The sequence below is a fragment of the Rhineura floridana genome, chromosome 1 (assembly GCF_030035675.1).
Source record: "Rhineura floridana isolate rRhiFlo1 chromosome 1, rRhiFlo1.hap2, whole genome shotgun sequence".
NCBI lineage: Eukaryota > Metazoa > Chordata > Lepidosauria > Squamata > Rhineuridae > Rhineura > Rhineura floridana.
Window position 1 is genome coordinate 151,479,279 of NC_084480.1, and position 18,913 is coordinate 151,498,191.

At 42.3% G+C, this 18,913-nt stretch overlaps 1 protein-coding gene across 2 annotated transcripts in view; it reads left to right on the plus strand.

Annotated features, from left to right (window-relative positions):
- The window catches only part of LOC133389925 (rap1 GTPase-activating protein 1-like), a 59,441-nt gene that overhangs the window by 23,449 nt on the left and 17,079 nt on the right, over positions 1-18,913 (plus strand). For both annotated transcript variants that reach the window (XM_061637776.1, XM_061637773.1), the window contains exons 4-13: positions 5,583-5,630; positions 7,527-7,565; positions 8,122-8,313; positions 11,110-11,213; positions 12,875-12,953; positions 14,539-14,592; positions 14,698-14,781; positions 15,253-15,353; positions 16,518-16,647; positions 16,931-17,086. In XM_061637776.1, coding sequence (XP_061493760.1) covers positions 5,583-5,630; positions 7,527-7,565; positions 8,122-8,313; positions 11,110-11,213; positions 12,875-12,953; positions 14,539-14,592; positions 14,698-14,781; positions 15,253-15,353; positions 16,518-16,647; positions 16,931-17,086 — 987 coding nt within the window. The remainder of the gene's footprint in view (positions 1-5,582; positions 5,631-7,526; positions 7,566-8,121; positions 8,314-11,109; positions 11,214-12,874; positions 12,954-14,538; positions 14,593-14,697; positions 14,782-15,252; positions 15,354-16,517; positions 16,648-16,930; positions 17,087-18,913) is intronic.

The window sequence follows — 18,913 nt, forward strand, 5'->3', positions numbered from 1 at the left end:
TTAAAAAACAAAAGCATAATATAAATAAAACCAACGGTTAAAAATATACACTACAGTATAAACTAAAATTACAGATTTTATGTCAATGCTGCAATGTCTGGGTTCTGTTTTTGTGTGTGTTATTATATGCCTTCAAGTCGATTACGACTTATGGCAAACCTATGAATCAGTGACCTCCAAGAGCATCTGCCATGAACCACCCTGTTCAGATCTTGTAAATTCAGGTCTGTGGCTTCCTTTATGGAATCAATCCATCACTTGTTTGGCCTTCCTCTTTTTCTGCTCCCTTCTGTTTTTCCCAGCATTATTGTCTTTTCTAGTGAGTCATGTCTTCTCACAATGTGTCCAAAGTATGATAACCTCAGTTTCATCATTTCAGCTTCTAATGATAGTTCTGGTTTAATTTGTTCTAACACCCAATTATTTGTCTTTTTTGCAGTCCATGGTATCCGCAAAGCTCTCCTCCAACACTACATTTCAAATGAGTTGATTTTTCTCTTATCCGCTTTTTTCACTGTCCAACTTTCACATCCGTACATAGAGATCGGGAATACCATGGTGTGAATGATCCTTACTTTAGTGTTCAGTGATACATCTTTGCATTTAATGACCTTTTCTAGTTTTCTCATAGCTGCCCTCCCCAGTTCTAGCCTTTTTCTAATTTCTTGACTATTGTCTCCATTTTAGTTAACAACTGTGCCAAGGTATTGATATTCCTTGACAAGTTCAATGTCCTCATGGTCAACTTTAAAGTTGCATAAATCTTCTGTTGTCATTACTTTAGTCTTCTTGACGTTCAGCTGTAGTCCTGCTTTTGTGCTTTCCTCTTTAACTTTCAACAGTATTCGTTTCAAATCATTACTGTTTCTGCTAGCAGTATGGTATCATCTGCATATCTAAAATTATTGATATTTCTCCCTCCAGTTTTCACACCTCCTTCATCTTGGTCTAGTCCTGCTTTCCGTATGATATGTTCTGCATATAGATTAAACAAATAGGGTGATAAAATACACCCCTGTCTCACACCCTTTCCTATTGGGAACCAATCGGTTTCTCCATATTCTGTCCTTACAGTAGCCTCTTGTCCAGAGTATAGGTTGCACATCAGGACAATCAGATGCTGTGGCACCCCCATTTCTTTTAAGGCATTCCATACTTTTTCATGGTCTACACAATCAAAGGTTTTGCTGTAATCTAGAACACACAGGATGATTACATTCTGAAATTCCTTGGTGTATTCCATTATCCAACATATGTTTGCAATATGATTTCTGGTACCTCTTCCCTTTCTAAATCCAGCTTGTACATCTGGCATTTCTCGCTCCATATATGGTAAGAGCCTTTGTTGTAGAATCTTGAGCATTAATTTACTTGCATGGGATATTAAGGCAATAGTTCAATAATTACTGCATTCCCTGGGATCCCCTTTCTTTGGAATTGGGATGTATATTGAATGCTTCCAGTCTGTGGCTCATTGTTTAGTTTTCCATATTTCTTGACAACTTTTTGTCAAAATGTGGACAGATTCAGTCTCGGTAGGTTATAACAACTCTACTGGTATGCCATCTGTTCCTGGTGATTTGTTTCTTCCAAGTATTTTAAGAGCAGCTTTCACCTCACATTCTAAAATTTCTGGTTCTTCATCATACAGTTCCTCCATGAATGAATCTGTCATTCTGGCATCTCTTTTCTAGATTTCTTCAGTGTATTGCTTCCATCTTCCTTTTATTTCATCTCGGTCAGTCAGTCTGTTCCCCTGTTGATTATTCAACATACCTACTCTTGGTTTAAATTTCCCTTTAATTGCTCTAGTCTTTTGGAATAGGGCTCTTGTTCTACCTTTTAAATAAATAAATAAATTATCCTCTTCTATTTCTCTACAATATCTATTGTAATAGTTCTCTTTGTCCCTATGTACTAGTCGCTGTATTATTGCCTTTAGGGTTCTGACTGTGTTTCTATCTCCTTTTGCTTTTGCTTTCTTTCTTTAACCATTTTAAGAGTTTCGTCAGTCACCTATTGAGGTCTTTCTCTCTTTTTAATTAGAGGTAGTCATTTTGCATTCTTCCCTGATAATGTCTCTGACTTCAATCCATAGTTCTTCTGGTTCTCTATTAACTAAGTTTAAAGCCTCAAATCTGCTCCTTATTTGATCTTCCTATTCTTCTGGAATGTTATTTAAATTGTATTTTGGCATTATGATTGCTTTGTTCTTCTTCTTTAGCTTTACTCTGATTTTCGATATTACCAGTTCATGATCTGTACCACAGTCTGCTCCTGGTTTTGTTTTTGCAGAAAGTATGGAACTTCTCCATCTTTTGCTAACAACTATATAATCAATTTGATTCCTCTGTTGACCATTTGGTGATGTCCACATGTACAGTCGTCTTTTCGGTTGCTCAAAAAATGTTTGCATGAAATAAATTGTTGGCTTCACAGAATTAAATAAGTCTTTCTCATGCTTCATTTCTATCTCCTAAGCCCCACAATTTCTAGTTCTTCTCTGTTCCCTGCTTTTGCAGTCCAGTCCCCCATGATTATCAGAATATTTTGTTTTGGTGTGTGATCAATTCCTTCCTGTACTCGGATAGAACAGATTATCTTGACCCATCCCAGTCTGGGTTCAGGCCTGGTTATGGGACTGAACCAGTCTTGGTTGGCCTGATAGATGACCTTTATCGGGAGAAGGACAGGGGAAGTGTGACCCTGTTATTCGTACTTGATCTCTCAGTGGCTTTTGATACCATTGACCATGGTATCCTTCTGGGTCGAGTTGGTGAGATGGGTATTGGAGGCACTGTTTTACAGTGGTTCTGATCCTATCTCCAGGGTCACTCTCAGAGAATAGCATTGGGTGACTGTCTTTCGGCCCCCTGGCATTTGTGCTGTGGGGTTCCGCAGGGTACCATCTTGTCCCGCATGGTGTTTAATATCTATATGAAGCCCTTGGGAGTGGTCATCAGGAGCTTTGGGGCAAGGTGTCAGCAGTATGTTGATGATACCCAGCTCTATTTCTCTATAACATCTGAATTGGGAGAGGCTGTGCAAGCCCTTGACCGCTGCCTGGACTTGGTGGTGGGCTGGATGAGGGCCAATAAACTGACTCTGAATCCTAGCAAGATGGAGGCACTGTGGGCTGGTGGTTCCTTCTGAAAGAGCAGGTCCATAGTCTGAGGGTGCTCCTGGATCCATCTTTGTCACTAGAGGCCCAGGTGACTTCCATGGCTAGGAGTGCCTTTTACCAGCTTTGGCTGGTAAGACAGCTGCAGCCGTTTCTGGACTGGGATAGCCTGACCACTGTTGTCCATGCACTGGTAACCTCCAGGCTGGATTACTGTAATGCGCTCTATGTGGGGCTGCCCTTGAGGTTGGTCCGGAAGCTGCAACTGGTGCAAAATGTGGCAGTGAGACTGCTCACTGGGGCAGGGTATCGCCAACATGTCACCCCGTTGCTGAAAGAATTGCACTGGCTACCCATTTGCTACCAGTCCAAGTTCAAGGCTCTAGTTTTGGTGTACAAAGCCCCTATACAGCTCAGGACCAGGTTACCTGAAAGACTGTCTTATCCCTTGTATACCCAGTCGATCACTGCGCTCTGCAGGTGAGGGCCTCCTGCAGATACCATCTTATCAGGAGGTTTGTTCTGCACAACATAGGAAACGGACCTTTAGTGTGGTGGCACCTACCCTGTGGAATTCCCTCCCTTTGAATATTAGGCAGGCGCCATCTCTGCTATCTTTTTGGCACCTTTTGAAGACTTTCTTCTTTCAACAAGCCTTTTAAGTTGAGACTTATCCCAGTCTGCGTCTTTGATGGAATTCCTTTTTAATATATTTTTTTAAAAAAATGTTTTTTTAACTCTTTAAAAAAGATGTTTTTAAAGCTTTTTAAAAAAAATGGTTCTAAAGTTGTTTTGTTTTGGTGTATTTTAAAGTCTGTTTTTATGTTGTTTTGATGTGCTTTTAGCGCTTTTGTTTGCCGCCCTGGGCTCCTGTTGGGAGGAAGGGCAGGATATAAATCAAAGAATAAATAAATAATACTTCTGCGTAAAATCTCTCAAATTCCTCTTCTTCTGTGTTTGCCATTGGAGCGTAGACTTGGATGATGGTTATGTTAATAGGTTTCCCATTTAATCTCATTGATATAACTTGCTCAGACCTTGCATTATAGCTCCTAATTGCTTTTGCTACTTCACTTCTCACTATTAAAGCAACCTCATTTCTTCTTAATTTCTCATTTCCTGCATAAAATATTTTGTAGTTGCCTGATTGAAAATGTCCCATTCATTTTAATTCACTCATGCCAAGTATTGCCATGTTGATGTGTTCCATTTCTTGCTTGACAATTTCTAACTTTCCCTGGTTCATGCTTCTCACATTCCATGTTCCTCTTGTGTGGGTTGTACAACTCTGGACTCTTGTTTCACATCTGTGCGCATCAGCCTCTGGGCTTCCTTTTGGCTTTGACCCAGCTGCATCATTAGTCACAGTGCTACTCGTACTTGTCCTTTGTTCTTCCCCAGTAGCTCGCTGAGTGCCTTCTCACCTGGTGGTCTCATCTTCCAGCACTATTTCATATTGCATTTTGGATACTCTGTTCATAGGGTTTTCGTGGTAAGAGGCATTCAGAGGTGGTTTAGCACTGCCTTCCTCTGAGTTTGGATGCATCTTAGTCTGGTGTCTCAGCTTTGACCATTCTGCCTTGGGTGCCCCTGCTAGGAGTCTAGCCTCTTGTTCTAGTCTCCTGATGGCATTGTTCTCAGCTTCTTTGACACTCTCAAACCCCCTCACCACATCAAGGTGTGCATCCTAGTGGAGGGGTATGTTTTAGCAGGTGCCAAAAAGAGTACAGCAAAGATACCTGGTTTGCCTTCTTAAACTCTCAAGGGGAAAAGGAAGTGATGTCCACCTGGGTGCCTTGAGTTGAAACAGCTAGAGAGGGAACACTCGAGTGTCATCTGCATACTTGTCTGCATGCCAAGGATTTTGCTAGTGATTATGTTTGGACCGTGCAGAACATGAATCAATTTTGTCACCTGGATGAGAGGGAGACATTTAAGAGCAGCTTTGTTTGCAAAAAATCCTGCTCGTTTTCCTTTGCCTTTCCTAAAGCAACAGATCTGAGCCAGAATCACAAAGGATGGGTACTATTCTCCTCTTCCTCACAGTATTTGATGTGATTATTTCCTATCTGCACTGGTATTTCTGGCTACTTTACTTGTTCTGCACACTGGGTGACTATTGTTGTATAAATGGTTTATGTCCTAGGCATGTATGCCAAAGGCACAGATCTGTTGCTTAATTTGTGTTGACAATCTATAGTTAAAGTATGAAAAAGTAGCCTTAACAAATTCTGTTAATATGCTGACTGTTCTGTTCTGCTTTTGCAATTTAACCTTGGCTGTATCCAAGACTGGTACTTTAAACTTTGTTAAGAATCTTGCCCCTCCTATAGAAATCTGAAATTGTGCCCAAGGAGAGCTGGGAAACAGGATCTTGGCTTCAGATGGAGGCGAAGGGGAAGGGGGAGAGGAGAGACATACTGGGCTGTAGGGTTTCACTTTTCTTCCCCTCTCTGTCTAGAAAAGTCGTTTGGATGAGCAAAGATGTTCGCTTCCAGCTCCGCTCAAGGTCAGTTCAGTTCTCCAGTTCTGAACCTGAACTCTCTAATGCAATTTTAGAATTGGAAATGATAAATATAAGAGCCAATCCTCATTTTGTCTCTATTCTATATGGTGTAAAAAGCTGTCTCCCAGCATTCAGAGAGTGATCAGCAAGCCCCAGGATGGGGCTATGCATATAGGATCAATCTGGGGATCAGGGGCAGGCAATAGGGATGTCTATTGCTTTCAGCTGAACGGCAGCATTGAGTGTGTCCCCATATGAATGAATGGCAGCCTTCCACTTATGTAGGTTACAGTTATGGGGGTGGAGAAACTAAGAGAGTCAAAGTAATGTTGAAGACGTGTGAGAGATAATGGCAATTGCAGGGATAGGGGAGAGCTAGCATCAGGTGGGTGTCATGGGGAAGACAGAGAACAAGGGGAATAGTCATAGTCTATATAGTGATATACAGCATTGTGCTCAAAGAAGTTCACAGAATAGTCAAAGATCACTAACAAATAACCATAACAAATAAAAATGGTAATAAATAACAATATCACATCGACTGTTCAAGAGACATTGACACCCACGTCCTGTTCTGCCTGCAAAATTTCAGAATAATCCTCTGCAAAGTATTGTTTTCATTCTGCTCCTCCGCCACACTCTGTGTAGTCAGGCAATGCCGCTCAAATGTTGGTATATTTATCTTTATTCATCTTAATTTCTACAAAAGTTAAAACACTGGAATTAAATAATGATTTCAGCGAGAGAGTCAGGAAGGGAGAAGAGGATTTGATGCTCCTTAAATAATGCTCACCTCTTTTTACCTTTAGAGCACCTCTGTCCCTTGTCAGGGCTCATTGGAAGCGATGCTGGAAGTATCTAGAGCAGGTCACATAAGCCAAGAACTAGCATTGCCTCTTGCCAAATAGAATAAGCTGCAAGCCAACAAATCCTTGGATCAAAGCTTTCCTTGACTATGAACTTGTAGCTTTAGACAAGCCACTGTGGGTGCTTCCATAAGCAATGGGCAATATTGATTTGTGACTTGGATTGGAATAGGGTATATCACATTATTCTATAAAGGATCATTTCTGGGTCCTGTGTCATTGTTGTTATGTGCCTTCAAGTCGATTACGACTTATGGCGACCCTATGAATCAGTGACCTCCAATAGCATCTGTTAGAAACCATGCTGTTCAGATCTTGTAAGTTCAAGTCTGTGGCTTCCTTTATGGAATCAATCTATCTCTTGTTTGGTGGTCTTCTTTTTCTATTCCCTTTTGGATTTTCCCAGCATTATTGTCTTTTCTAGTGAATCATGTCTTCCCTGTGTTATTAAATCTTTTTATTTGGGGATGTAAACAAAGGAGAAGACTGTCCACATGTTGTACTTTCAAACAATGCTAAGATGGAAGGACTGCAGATATTCTAGAAGATAAGCTAAAATGATCTCAAACTGGAGAGTTGAGTAACGGTAGCAATAATGAAATTCAACAAGGTTGTACACAAGAGTGAAATACTGATAGCTCTGACAAGGCAGCAGCTCTTCTGAAGGAGTAGGAATCGCATTGGAGGAAAAAGCACGAGACATGCATGGTTGCATTTCTGCTACCCCACTGCTACATATTGGTTGGAAGTGGTAGAGGTGAACTATATTTCTCAGCTCCTGGAAATAATGCTTGCACCACTTTACTGCTTGCATTATTTCAAGGACTTGAGAAATATAGTTCATCTCTATCACTTCCAACCATTACGTAGTCATGAGGCGGAAGAGCTGGGAGCCATAATTATTATGCTATTGGACTTAGGTGGCAGAGATGCATGTGGTAGGATATGGGGAGCCCATACATTACATTACAACTTGCATAATCCCCAGCTCCTAATCCCCGTATCCATGTTAATGGCCTCTTTGTGCTTTCAGAGAGAAGAGGAGTATATCCCATACCCCAGCATCCATGAGGTGAGTCACAGCAAAACTAACAACGATTTGAGTTCAAATGTATTAGGTGTCAAAAATGGAGGTTGGCTCAAGTACACCCCCAAAATGTGGATCTGGTATTAATTTGGTTGTATCTTGGAGTTCTTGAATAGCATGTCTGTCTTTAAGCCTAGTTTGTCTTTTAATGAAAGCTAGCTGCAGGCACTTGTGATGGGTGGTTGGGAGTGGATCATGGTGCTCATTTTGTGGAAGTGAATTTGAGGATGGGATTTACCTCACGTTTGGCCAATGGAGCTGGGAATGGGCCGAGAAACCTTAAATCCAGTATTCCACATTTCTGTTATGCTCACTCATATATTCATTTTTATGCACACTTCCCCCTAACATATGCACTTTCGTAAACATTGTTGGGTTGGAGAACTACATCAACAAATGCTGTGTTTTGGTTTTCAGGTTGTATCAGACTCTGCTAATTTGATAGATTTGGCTTTAAATATGTAGGGAATCAAATCTCTCGCCATCCCTACTCTCTCTATTCATGTCTGCTCCTACCTCCCCCACCTCTCTTTCTTGATAGGTGTTACGGAGAGGGTGGCCCTACCCCCTTGTTATCTTACCCCAGTTCGGGGGTTACTGGATTGAAGGGACCTCCCACAATCTTCCTATCTCAGACCCAGCACTGCATGACCTGCCATCCCCTTGCAGTGGCAAAGTGAAGTTAGAGTGTGACCCAACAGCCAAATTGTACCGCAAGCACTTCCTGGGAAAGGTAAGAGAAGTTCTACAGCTTCTGAATACTACACCAGTCTAAAACTGTGGGCTCTATGTTTTGCCTTGCATGTATATAGTTTGTAGCGTCTGTAATTTTGCTAAGACACCAAAAAAGTGTTATGCCTGTGTGGGGAAGAGGGATCAATATTGTTGTGCGCCTCCCCAATCTCCGAGCGGTGAGATTTCCGGGGTCCCTGCGCTCCTCCAGGGTTTGGTTTCCTTTGGGAAGAAGGTCAGCAGAGACTGCGGTGTCTTTATGAAATATGGTTTATCTATTTACACACATTCCAACTTGAGCTTAGGATGGAAGGGGTTCAAGGCATCACCAGTCCAATATCCAGCTTTTCTATCAGTGTTACAGGAGGCATCCTATAGCCATGATGCAGAGAGCCAGCCTCTCTGCTTGCCTCCAGCCTCCCCAAAACATTCTCTAAACCAGCCTTTCCCAACCAGTGTGCCTCCAGATGTTGTTCGACCACAACCATCTTTCCTGACCATTGGCAATGCTGGCTGAGGCTGATGGGAGTTGTGGTCCAACAACTGGTTGGGAAAGGCTGCTCTAAACCATCTCAAACTACAAGCCTCTCCTGGGCTCCCGGAAGGGGGGGGGAGATGCTCTCCTGAAGAGTTTCAATGACAAAAGGGTCTTCCTGGCCCATTCACCAGTTGCTGGGCAACCAATAAACCCATTATCCTACCTGGCCACTCTATTTGTTTAACAAAGGAGAGAATAATCTGACCAGCAGAGTGAGTTCCTCATTCCAAGGAACAGGATTCCAAATCAGAGGCTGGAAAGGGGACTCAGAGGGATCATCCATTCCAACCCCCCCAAACTCATAACAATATTATTGTAATTTTGTTACAGATGCAAGCTTTATTTATTTATTATTATATTTATTGCCTGTAAAGCCCCAAGGTAAGTTACAAACAAATAAAACAAATAAAAAGAGCTCCACTCCATAATGCAATACATATATATATAAAAAACCCAAGATGGTATATAATGAAACCCTGTTAACATTAGTTCAATTGTCAAAGACCAAGGAGAAGAGGTGCCTCTTTAATGATGATCTAAAGTGGTAAACAGGTGGCTCCTGATGTAGTCTTACTGGTTTACTGGTTAATTTTAAACTATTGCTATCTACTGCTTAAATTAGAAGATCAATCAACTACTTTGTGTTGATTAATTGATGAGGGCCAGTTTTAATCAATTAGGTGACCATTAAGAGCCTGCTTATTTTTTCATACTAGTTTAGAAAAAAATGTGTTTTCAACACGTTTATTATGCTGAAAGTTTTCCTACTCCACTATCTCAAAAGGCAATTTTGGTAATGTGCACATTTATTTAAAGTTAAATAATTTAATTGGTTAAAGATTAGATGGTTCAATCAACAAAAAATCTTTAATGGGTTGACAACTCTAATATGAATGCATACATTTATTTCTTTAAGGTATTTATATACTGCCCTTTATAATATCTATCCATGATGGTTTGCAATGCAAATTAAAACAACAATAATAAGATACACAATAAAAACGATTAAAATTAGTAAATATCAATCAATTAAAAATATGAATTAAAACAGTTCATGTTCTGTGTTTAAAATACAGATTATTATTATTATTATTATTATTATTAATCCTCCTCATCATCAGGGCCAGCTCCAAAGGCCCCCGTGGCCTCCATCGTTGGGGTGGGGGAGTAACTTCCACGATCTCAGGGAGGGAGCTGCCCGCCTGCCCGCTGCTCACTCACTCCAAGGGCCCCGGCATGCCTGGTGCTGGTCCTGAAGATGATGATGATAATAATAATAATAAATTTATATGGTGCTTAACTACAGTTGTCTCTAAGTAGTGTCCACCAAGCTCAATAAAGGTAAAATCAGTTAAAAACTAACTATAAAATCGGAAAAGACTTAAAAAGGCTGCTGGAATAAAAAGCATTCAGGAGGCGTTAGATGTTCAGTTGGGAGAGGCATCTCAATTAATCTCAACTGAAAGGAAATTCTGCAACCCTGGGCTTACAATAGTAAATGCACAGCTTCTGGTGGATATGAGCCACGCAGCCAAGCCACGGAGGGAGGTACCACTAAGAATGATTCCTCCAAAGACCTCAGTGGTTGGGCAGGGATACAGAGAATCAGGAGGCTTCTAAGCTATCCTTGACCCAGACATTAAGGGCCTTGTAAATTAATATGAGAACATTGAACCTGGCCCAGTAGTGCATAGGCAGCCAGTGTAATCCTTTTAAGCACCAGAGTTATATGCTGCCGATAGTCTGTCCCCATCAACAATCTAGGTGCAGCATTTCCACCAGTTGTAGCCTATGGACCAGGCCCAAGGGAGTGCAGTCCTATACTCTGATTATGCATCTGGGGGAGTGGGGGGCAATACGCTGCTGCTACCCTGTTGGGACATCCTTTGTATCCTATATGTGCTCAACTCAGAAGGGGAGGGGAAAAGCACACAACACAGAAAATACAAAAAATGTGTACAAATAGTAGATGCCCACAGTGCCCCTGAAAATGCCATTCATGGACTGTGCAGCTGATGCTACCCACACACAGAAATAACCAGTGAACTCATGACAATTAGGACACACTCCTTTGCATCGCTGCATATAATATGGCATCATGCCACCTGCAGTCCCAGTTCAGCCTACTAGGGCTTTTCTCATGTTATCTCAAAGCAATCTAGAATTCAAAAGACTATGTGCCCTTTGGCTGTACAAAAATGATTCTCTTACTTCTGGATACCCTAAGGTAAGCAGCTATTCCAATATCTTTTTTCTTAGGAACATCAGACTTTTTACGCCAATGACACAGCTTTGGGCTACTTGGTCCTTTCTGTGAAGTATGAACAAGTTGAAAAGCAAGATAACCTCCGTCTGCTGCTGAGGTAAAACTGCCTTTTGGTCCAAACCTCATTGAATGGCTGCGCTTTTCAAGTGGTTCTCTTTGTCTCGCTTTAAACTTGTTAACTATTTATTTACTAAATTTATATAGCACTGTTCATCTGGGGGAAAAATCAAAGCTGTTTATAAATTAAAACTAAAGTAAAAACTAGATGGAGAGGGTCACCAAAGTCCTTCACTATTCATTTGGCAAGTGACCCTCTTCATGACCTTCCCCTCTTTTTTTTTTTTAACCTTCCTCCAGTAATTGCTCTGGGAAAAGTCTCCAACTATCGTATATTAGAGAAGGTTTACAGGCCTTATTTGGGTCATCTTTAGTGCGGGGTGCCACAGGGTTCCATCCTCTCTCCGATGTTGTTTAACATCTATATTAAGCCGCTGGGGGCGATCATCAGGAGATTTGGGCTGCAGTGTCATCAGTATGCAGATGACACACAGCTCTGTCTCTCATTCGAATCTTCACTGAGGTTGGCTGTAGAAACCCTGTCCAAGTGCCTGGAGTCGGTGAGTGGCTGGATGGGGAGGAATAAGCTGTTTGTGGGAGACAAGGGAAGGATGGGGGATATAGACCTGGTGCTTAATGGGGTTTGTTTGCCCCTAAAAGACCAGGTCCGCAGCCTGGGGGTCATCCTTGATTCCCAGCTGTCCATGGAGGCTCAGGTTTTGGCTGTGAGCCGGGCGGCGCTGTATCAACTCCATCTGATATGGAGGCTGCGCCCTTACCTTCCCAACCATCTGCTCCCACCAGTAGTACATGCCCTGGTCACCTCTCGCCTAGACTACTGTAATGCGCTCTACATGGGGTTACCCTTGAAAATGGTCCGGAAATTGCAACTGGTACAGAATGCGGCGGCTCGTCTGATCAAAGGCAGCCGCTGGCAGGACCATATCACTCCAGTGTTAATGGAGTTGCACTGGATACCGGTTGCTTACCGAGCCCAATTCAAGGTGTTGGTTTTAACCTTTAAATCCCTATACGGTTTTGGACCAGTCTATCTGAAGGAGTGCCTCCAGCATCGGCAGGGATGCCGCTCAACAAGATCAGCCTCAGAAGACCTTCTCTCGATCCCACCGGTTAAAACAGGACCAGAGGGAGGGCCTTTTCAATAGTGGCCCCCACTCTATGGAATTCTCTCCCAAATGATCTCCGCCATGCCCCTTCTATGATGAGCTTCCGCCTGACTTTGAAGACTTGGCTTTTCCGGCAGGCCTTTGGAATGGGTTAAGTTTTACTGTTGGGTTCTTAAATTTTAATTTTTAATGTTCAATGTATTTTATCTTGTATGTCACCCAGAGTGGCTGGTCAACCAGCCAGATGGGCGACTAATAAATATAATATAATAATAATAATAATAATAATAATAATAAAAGAATAATTTTGTTACTTTGCTTTTTTAAAGGTATTTATATTCCACTTAATTACCAACATTTCTCATAACTGGACTCGCTTTAGGTTCTATGAACTTTTGGGTGCAGTAGATGGTTGGGCAGGCACTATTTGCTGCTCTGCCTCAGGGAGCAAAATGTGTTTGGCTGGCCCTGCCGGAAGGATAAGTTACCAAAGCCAGGGCAACAGCAGAGAAGCTGGAGACCTTGCTTGGTTTCCTTTTGGCATTTGTTTGCTTTTGTTGTTTGTTTGTTGCAGGATTCGCACCAGTACCAAGCATGACTTGATTCCTATTTCCTGCCTGAATGAGTTCCCCAATGCTGTCCAAATGGCAAAGGTACGTTGTTCCAGGCTCAGAACTTCTACTGACTATTGCTGGATTGTTTTTTCCTTCTAATCCTCTGATTAATGCTCCACTTTATCATCTACCTTCCTCTGCAGTCTGTTCTCATGTCATTCATGTGATCAGATCTGATTCTTTTCAGTTATTATAAGACATATGAATTCAGCATATCCCAGACTTACAAGCCAGATGATCACTGCATGATCAGAAATCTTCAGAATAAAGGCGGACATGGGCTGATTGGCAATATGAACAAAATCTTGAATCAATCACAAGATGGATGCATGTAGGGTTGGGTTGCTGGTTAATTGACCGCAGCCTAATATTGCCAAATAGTTCATATGTTAAAGGTATCCTTATGCAAATAGCAGACACAATAAAAAGGTAAGCTATCATGACATTATCTGCTAGATATGGCAGGAGTGAGAGACCTTGGTGGGAAGGATGTGGTCTAGTCTGCTGCTCTACAATTTTTGAAGGGACTGGTGTCTTCTAGAATAATTAGCACAAATGTCATTGTTCAGTGGCATTCTAATAAATTAATGGTAACACTTTATCTAAATAGTCAGTTGACCAAGTTTCCCCCCCTGTTTTGTTTTAAGTGGCTATGCAGCATCTTTAGATGCATGTTGATACCTACTGCAGTGAAAACTAAAAAAATCATGGGCTACATGCACGCTAGGTCCTTAAAAAGCATCAAGACAGTTTTGTCTGGGTGCCGTTTTGAATGAATCTGCACCCAACTGTATACACCTTTACTGTTTGGTTCATTTTATCATATTGATGCTGTGTACACACTAGTGGGTGGAGCAGGGCAGAAACACCTTAATCACTGGGTTGATTGATGAAACAGTTTTGAAGTCGGTGTGAAGCTGGCTTGAAGGGACAATGCATCCAAACTCAAAATCCCAGAGTTTGAAGTAAAAAAGAGCAGAGTTTGACTGACATTGTGTGTACTCAGATTCACAAAACAGAGGTGGAGATGCACTGAAACCAGTATAACTGCAAATGTGTCATAGCCATTGTAAATTTACCCCTGCCTTGGACAGTTTTCCTTTTGCTCACTTCTTTACTTTCGGTTCCTGCCTCTAGGGGCATTGTTTCTATCTGTGCTACTTACCTGTTCGGGAGCTTGTTTGGATGTGTGAGTGAGGTGTTCTTGATTCAAATTATTGATAAACAGGGATTTGCTATCATGTATAGATAAACTTTTTACTTTTGGCTAATTCATTCTTTAAATTCCAGCATGTACATGCTTAAAAATGTTTCTATGAAACTTGTGAAAAATAAACAGACTTCAGTTCTGTAAAGTTACCCATGCCAGGCAGCATAAGTTCACTAATCACGAATTTAAATCCTGAATTTCAAAACCCACTTTAATGAATTTTGAAAGTAATGAGAGAAGAAATAAGTAGAAAGAAATGAAACACTTCTTGCAAGTGCAGGACTATTCAGTTTAAATTTGCAGAAGTGATTTTTCACATCTTATTAAATATCTGAGCAACTCAGATGACTTGCATTAGGAAGTCAAGTCCCTGCATGGAGAAAGTGTTAACCCCTTCTGCTTTTCCTCCTGCAGCTGCTGTGTGAGGATGTGAATATTGACCGCTTCTTTCCGGTGCTATATCCTAAGGTAGGCTTACTGTAGTTCCATAAGCACATCATCATCACACACTCTGTTTTTCTGGGGCAGCTGCCTGCTGTTGCTTGTAATTCAGGGTGTTTCTCCACCTCTTAGGCTTCCCAACTCATTGTTGCATTTGATGAACATGTCATCAGCAATAACTTCAAGTTTGGAGTCATCTACCAGAAACCTGGGCAGGTAAAATTCTTTTCACATCCACGCTTGATGTCCCTTCCTGTCATTGGGGAGTCTGGACAAGAGCTCACCTGTATCTCCTTGCCCTCCATTCCCCAGCCTAGTGATCCTTCAGTCTTCCTCTTCTTTCCTAGTACATCATCACTCCTTTTTTAGCTAATCCTCTCCACCCCTTTCTCACCTCCCCCTTCCTTTTGCCTTCAACAGTTGGGAACAGTTGAGTATATTTTCTACTAGTGCTAAAAATACTTGTAGTCTCTCTACACTTTCAGCCCTGGGGAAGCAGAGACATGGGTCTTTTTTAGAAATAGAGGGAATACTGCACTTGGGAGATGACATGAATGAAATGGCATGCTCGTGCACATACACACGCAAAAGCGATCTCCATTGTACTCTTCACTAATTGCTAGGTCAGGAACTTGAATGGGACATGGCTGTCCTTTCATTTTCTGCTGCCTCTCTCTCTCTTTGTAGACCACAGAGGAAGAAGTCTTCAGTAATACTGAAGAGAGTCTGGGATTTTTAGAGTTTTTAGATTTCCTTGGAGACAGAATCCAGCTGCAGGATTTCCGTGGGTGAGTGTACTTTAGCTGTAAACATGTATGGTGCCAAATAATACATATGGTATTCCCTGGAGACAGTGAAGGTTCTAGTATTGCTCTGCTGCCTGAATTTGGTGAGTTCGCTCATAATATTTGCAAAACAACAAAACAACTTGCAATCCAACTTGCAGTCTGATGGCTAAGAAATGAGAAGGGGCCTGGGGTAGACAGGGAAACTAAGGGGCAGGCTGCACAGAGGTCAGGAGGCTGGATATAAAGAGGAACTGGAAGGAAGGATGGACAGATGAACGGATGGATGGATGGACGGACGGACAGACTGGGGCAGTGGTGGTGGAGAATGAAGTAAGCAAAAGGGCAGAAGAGGCAGCAGATTGAGGAGAGAGGGAGCTCTGAAGAAATCTCACGTTAGGCAATGGTCTGACCAGCAAGACCTGAGGAAATGATGGACGATGGAGACATGGAGCTGAAGAAAGGGAGGTGGAGGGAGGAAAAAGTTTTCACTTGCTCTATAAATTCACCATCCAAAGGCCTTTCACAGAGAGGCAGCCAAGTGCTGAACACCAAGACTTTGGTTTTCTGCTAATTAAAAACCAGATGTTTCCTCCAGAAAAAAAGAGTTACATTCTCTTACAGTGAAGTTCTGTACAACTTAGAAGTAAGTCCTGCCATGTTCAATGGAGCTTGTTTTGTAGGAAGTGTATTTAAGATTGCAGCCTTACAAGGGTACCTTTGGCCCTGTTTTAGGATTAAATTTCCCTTTTTCATATTTGTAAGAAGAGAACTAATTTCCTTGGTATAAAACAGCATTAGAAATACAGAAAATGAAACAGAAACTGAGCAAACAGATTTTTCTAGTGATATTGTAACAGGAGCTGAACGTTGTCCCTGTTGGTCCATTTTTCCTTCTGAGATGTGTGCATCAGAGTAAAAGCATCCTGATGAGCGGCAGCACCTCTGCTAGAAGGGTGCCCCTTGTTCTCTGCCCACCCACTTTCCCACATGCTGCTTCTGCGTGAAAGTCTTTGACCAGTAGTACTGATCTGCCTCATCACTTAAACTGTATTCCCATCTTAGATAAAAATGCTACTGTTGTTCATGTTCTCCTTTTCTTCTTCTCTCTTTACCCCCCCCTTGTGGTTTTTTTTAACCTTGCTCATGCTGGATGGGACTGATCAGCTTCCGAGGTGGCTTGGATGTTACTAGAGGTCAAACAGGGACAGAGTCTGTCTACACAAATTTCCGGGGCAAAGAGATCATGTTCCACATCTCTACAATGTTACCCTTCACAGAGGGAGATGCCCAACAGGTACCGAGGGAGAAGGGGACACCTGTGGAGGATGCAATGTTGAATCAACCTCTAGAGTGATGGCAGCAGGCAGCTCATTTAGGGCTGACATGACAAAGGTGTTGCTGAGCAAGTTGCGATTGGAAAGAAAAGATGGTATACTTGTCTGGGGATTGGTTGGCTTGACAGTTTAGGACGGGTTTGGGTTTAGAACTGGGATGGGAGCTGAGTGGTCAAGCTGGGTAGGTTGCTCTTTGGAAGGCCAACTCCCCTCTTACGTGTTTCCTTGTGTGTTCCCTTCCAGCTTCAGCGGAAGCGTCATATTGGGAACGATATTGTGGCCATTGTCTTCCAGGATGAGAATACTCCCTTTGTCCCTGACATGATTGCGTCCAACTTCCTGCACGCCTATGTGGTAGTGCAGCTCCATCACAATGCCCTTGGGGAGACTCTCTACAAGGTAAATACGCACAGTCAACACTCTGTGACTTCCACAATGACTGCGAGAAAGTTCTATAGCAGGAAGAAGGGACCTCAAGCCCAGGGGCCAAACGACCTCTCTGTCTGACCCCTGGGACCCTTCCCAGATCCCATCCTCTCAGCAGCCCTGCTTTGCACCTTCCTTGTGTGTTTTTGCTTGGCTGGAACACGTCCTTCGACTTTAATGATGCTTCTTGCTTGTCTGGATGAACTTAGAGAGGGGAGTGTGAGTGTGTGTAGAAACTAGCCTACTGTCCAAAGGTAGAATTCAAAGTAAATGCTGTGCCTCCTTTTCTCTCTAGCCCTCCCCACCACTGGCCTGTGGCCCCTGGAAGGTTGCTCAAAATGGAATGCGGCTGTCGGGCTGGAAAAGGTTCCCTGTCCCTGTTCTGTAGCATTACAGCACCTGCTGCATCTCTTAGCCCACTTTTTTTTCCTTTAAAGTCCCCTAAACCTTGGCTGCAGAAAGGCGATCTTAATGGGTAGTCATTGTGGAGCAATAGGCAGTCTCTTGCCTGTAGCTCTGTTATTTATTGATTTATTTATTTAATGCCATTTGCATACTGCTTAATCGTAAACCCCTCTAAGCAGTTTACTTTATTTTGAGGAGGAAGAGAACAGGAGTCAGGGTGAAATGTCTTTCTTAAAATATGCAGAACTGAGGCTTCATTCCTTTCCTGCTCAATTGTTCTGTGCGTTTTTCTGATAAGCAATGGTATTATGCATGAGTTTCATTCTCAAACACTACAGAGTTTGTGCATTCTAGTTTCTTACCCCTATAGAAGTGCACATGACCCTTGGCGTACACAAGTGATACCACTGGCAGTAATAACTCTTAGTGGTGATCAAGTAGCCAAGCAATACAATGGTTTAGGAAAGCAACTAAAGTGATAATGAGAAGCCTATTAGTTTAACTTCAGTGCTACATAAGCACCAGGACAAATGCTCAGAAAAACAACAGGAGGGATGCTAATAAGGTTGCAATGGTGTATCCTGCCAGACAAATCTGCTGTTGTTGTTTTTTATGAAGACAATAGGTTTTCTGGAGAAATGCCTCTAATCTACGATGTAAATAGATCTGTGTGCATCTGTGTGCACGTACACACTCTCTCACACACACATTTACACTAGTACAGGGGTTCCAAAACTGTGGTCCATGAGTTTCATTCTGGTAGTCCCCAGCATGAACGCATTGACTTTTAATGGTGTTTTTGTTGCACCTTTTATTTGTATTTTGTATTTTATTTGTATTTTCCTCCCCTCACTGGATCGTCACCTTGTGGTGAGTGGGCTTGTGTGTTCCAATGAACCCTATGAGCAATGGCTTGGGAGTCATGTACTCCCAGCAGGGTCACCCACGGCGGTAAGGTCAAGGGAGAGGAACCAGACAAAGAACGATCCAAGAATGTCCTCAACGGCAGAACAGGCGGAGGATAACAATGTGTATGTTGCAACGGCCGTGAAGGCGGATGAAGGCTGCAGCAGATAAAAGACTTCCAATCGTCGTGGTATCCATGCCATTGGATCAAAGCCTTTTTCTGTCAATATTGTGTGTTGATCGTTGTGCGCCGATCTCCCCGCATAAAACAAATTCACACACAGGCGTCTTCCAACCAAACCAAACCTTATCTTGGAAGACAATCTTACTCGGCCGCGAGTGATCGCCAGTGAAATGAAAATGTGTTTTCCTGTATTGCAACTTGAATTCTATGGAATGCAGATTGTAATATGTTTAAACACAATATAAAAAAGTAATAAAAGTACAAGTCAAAATCATTCAGCATCTAGCACAGTGCATTACAATTGC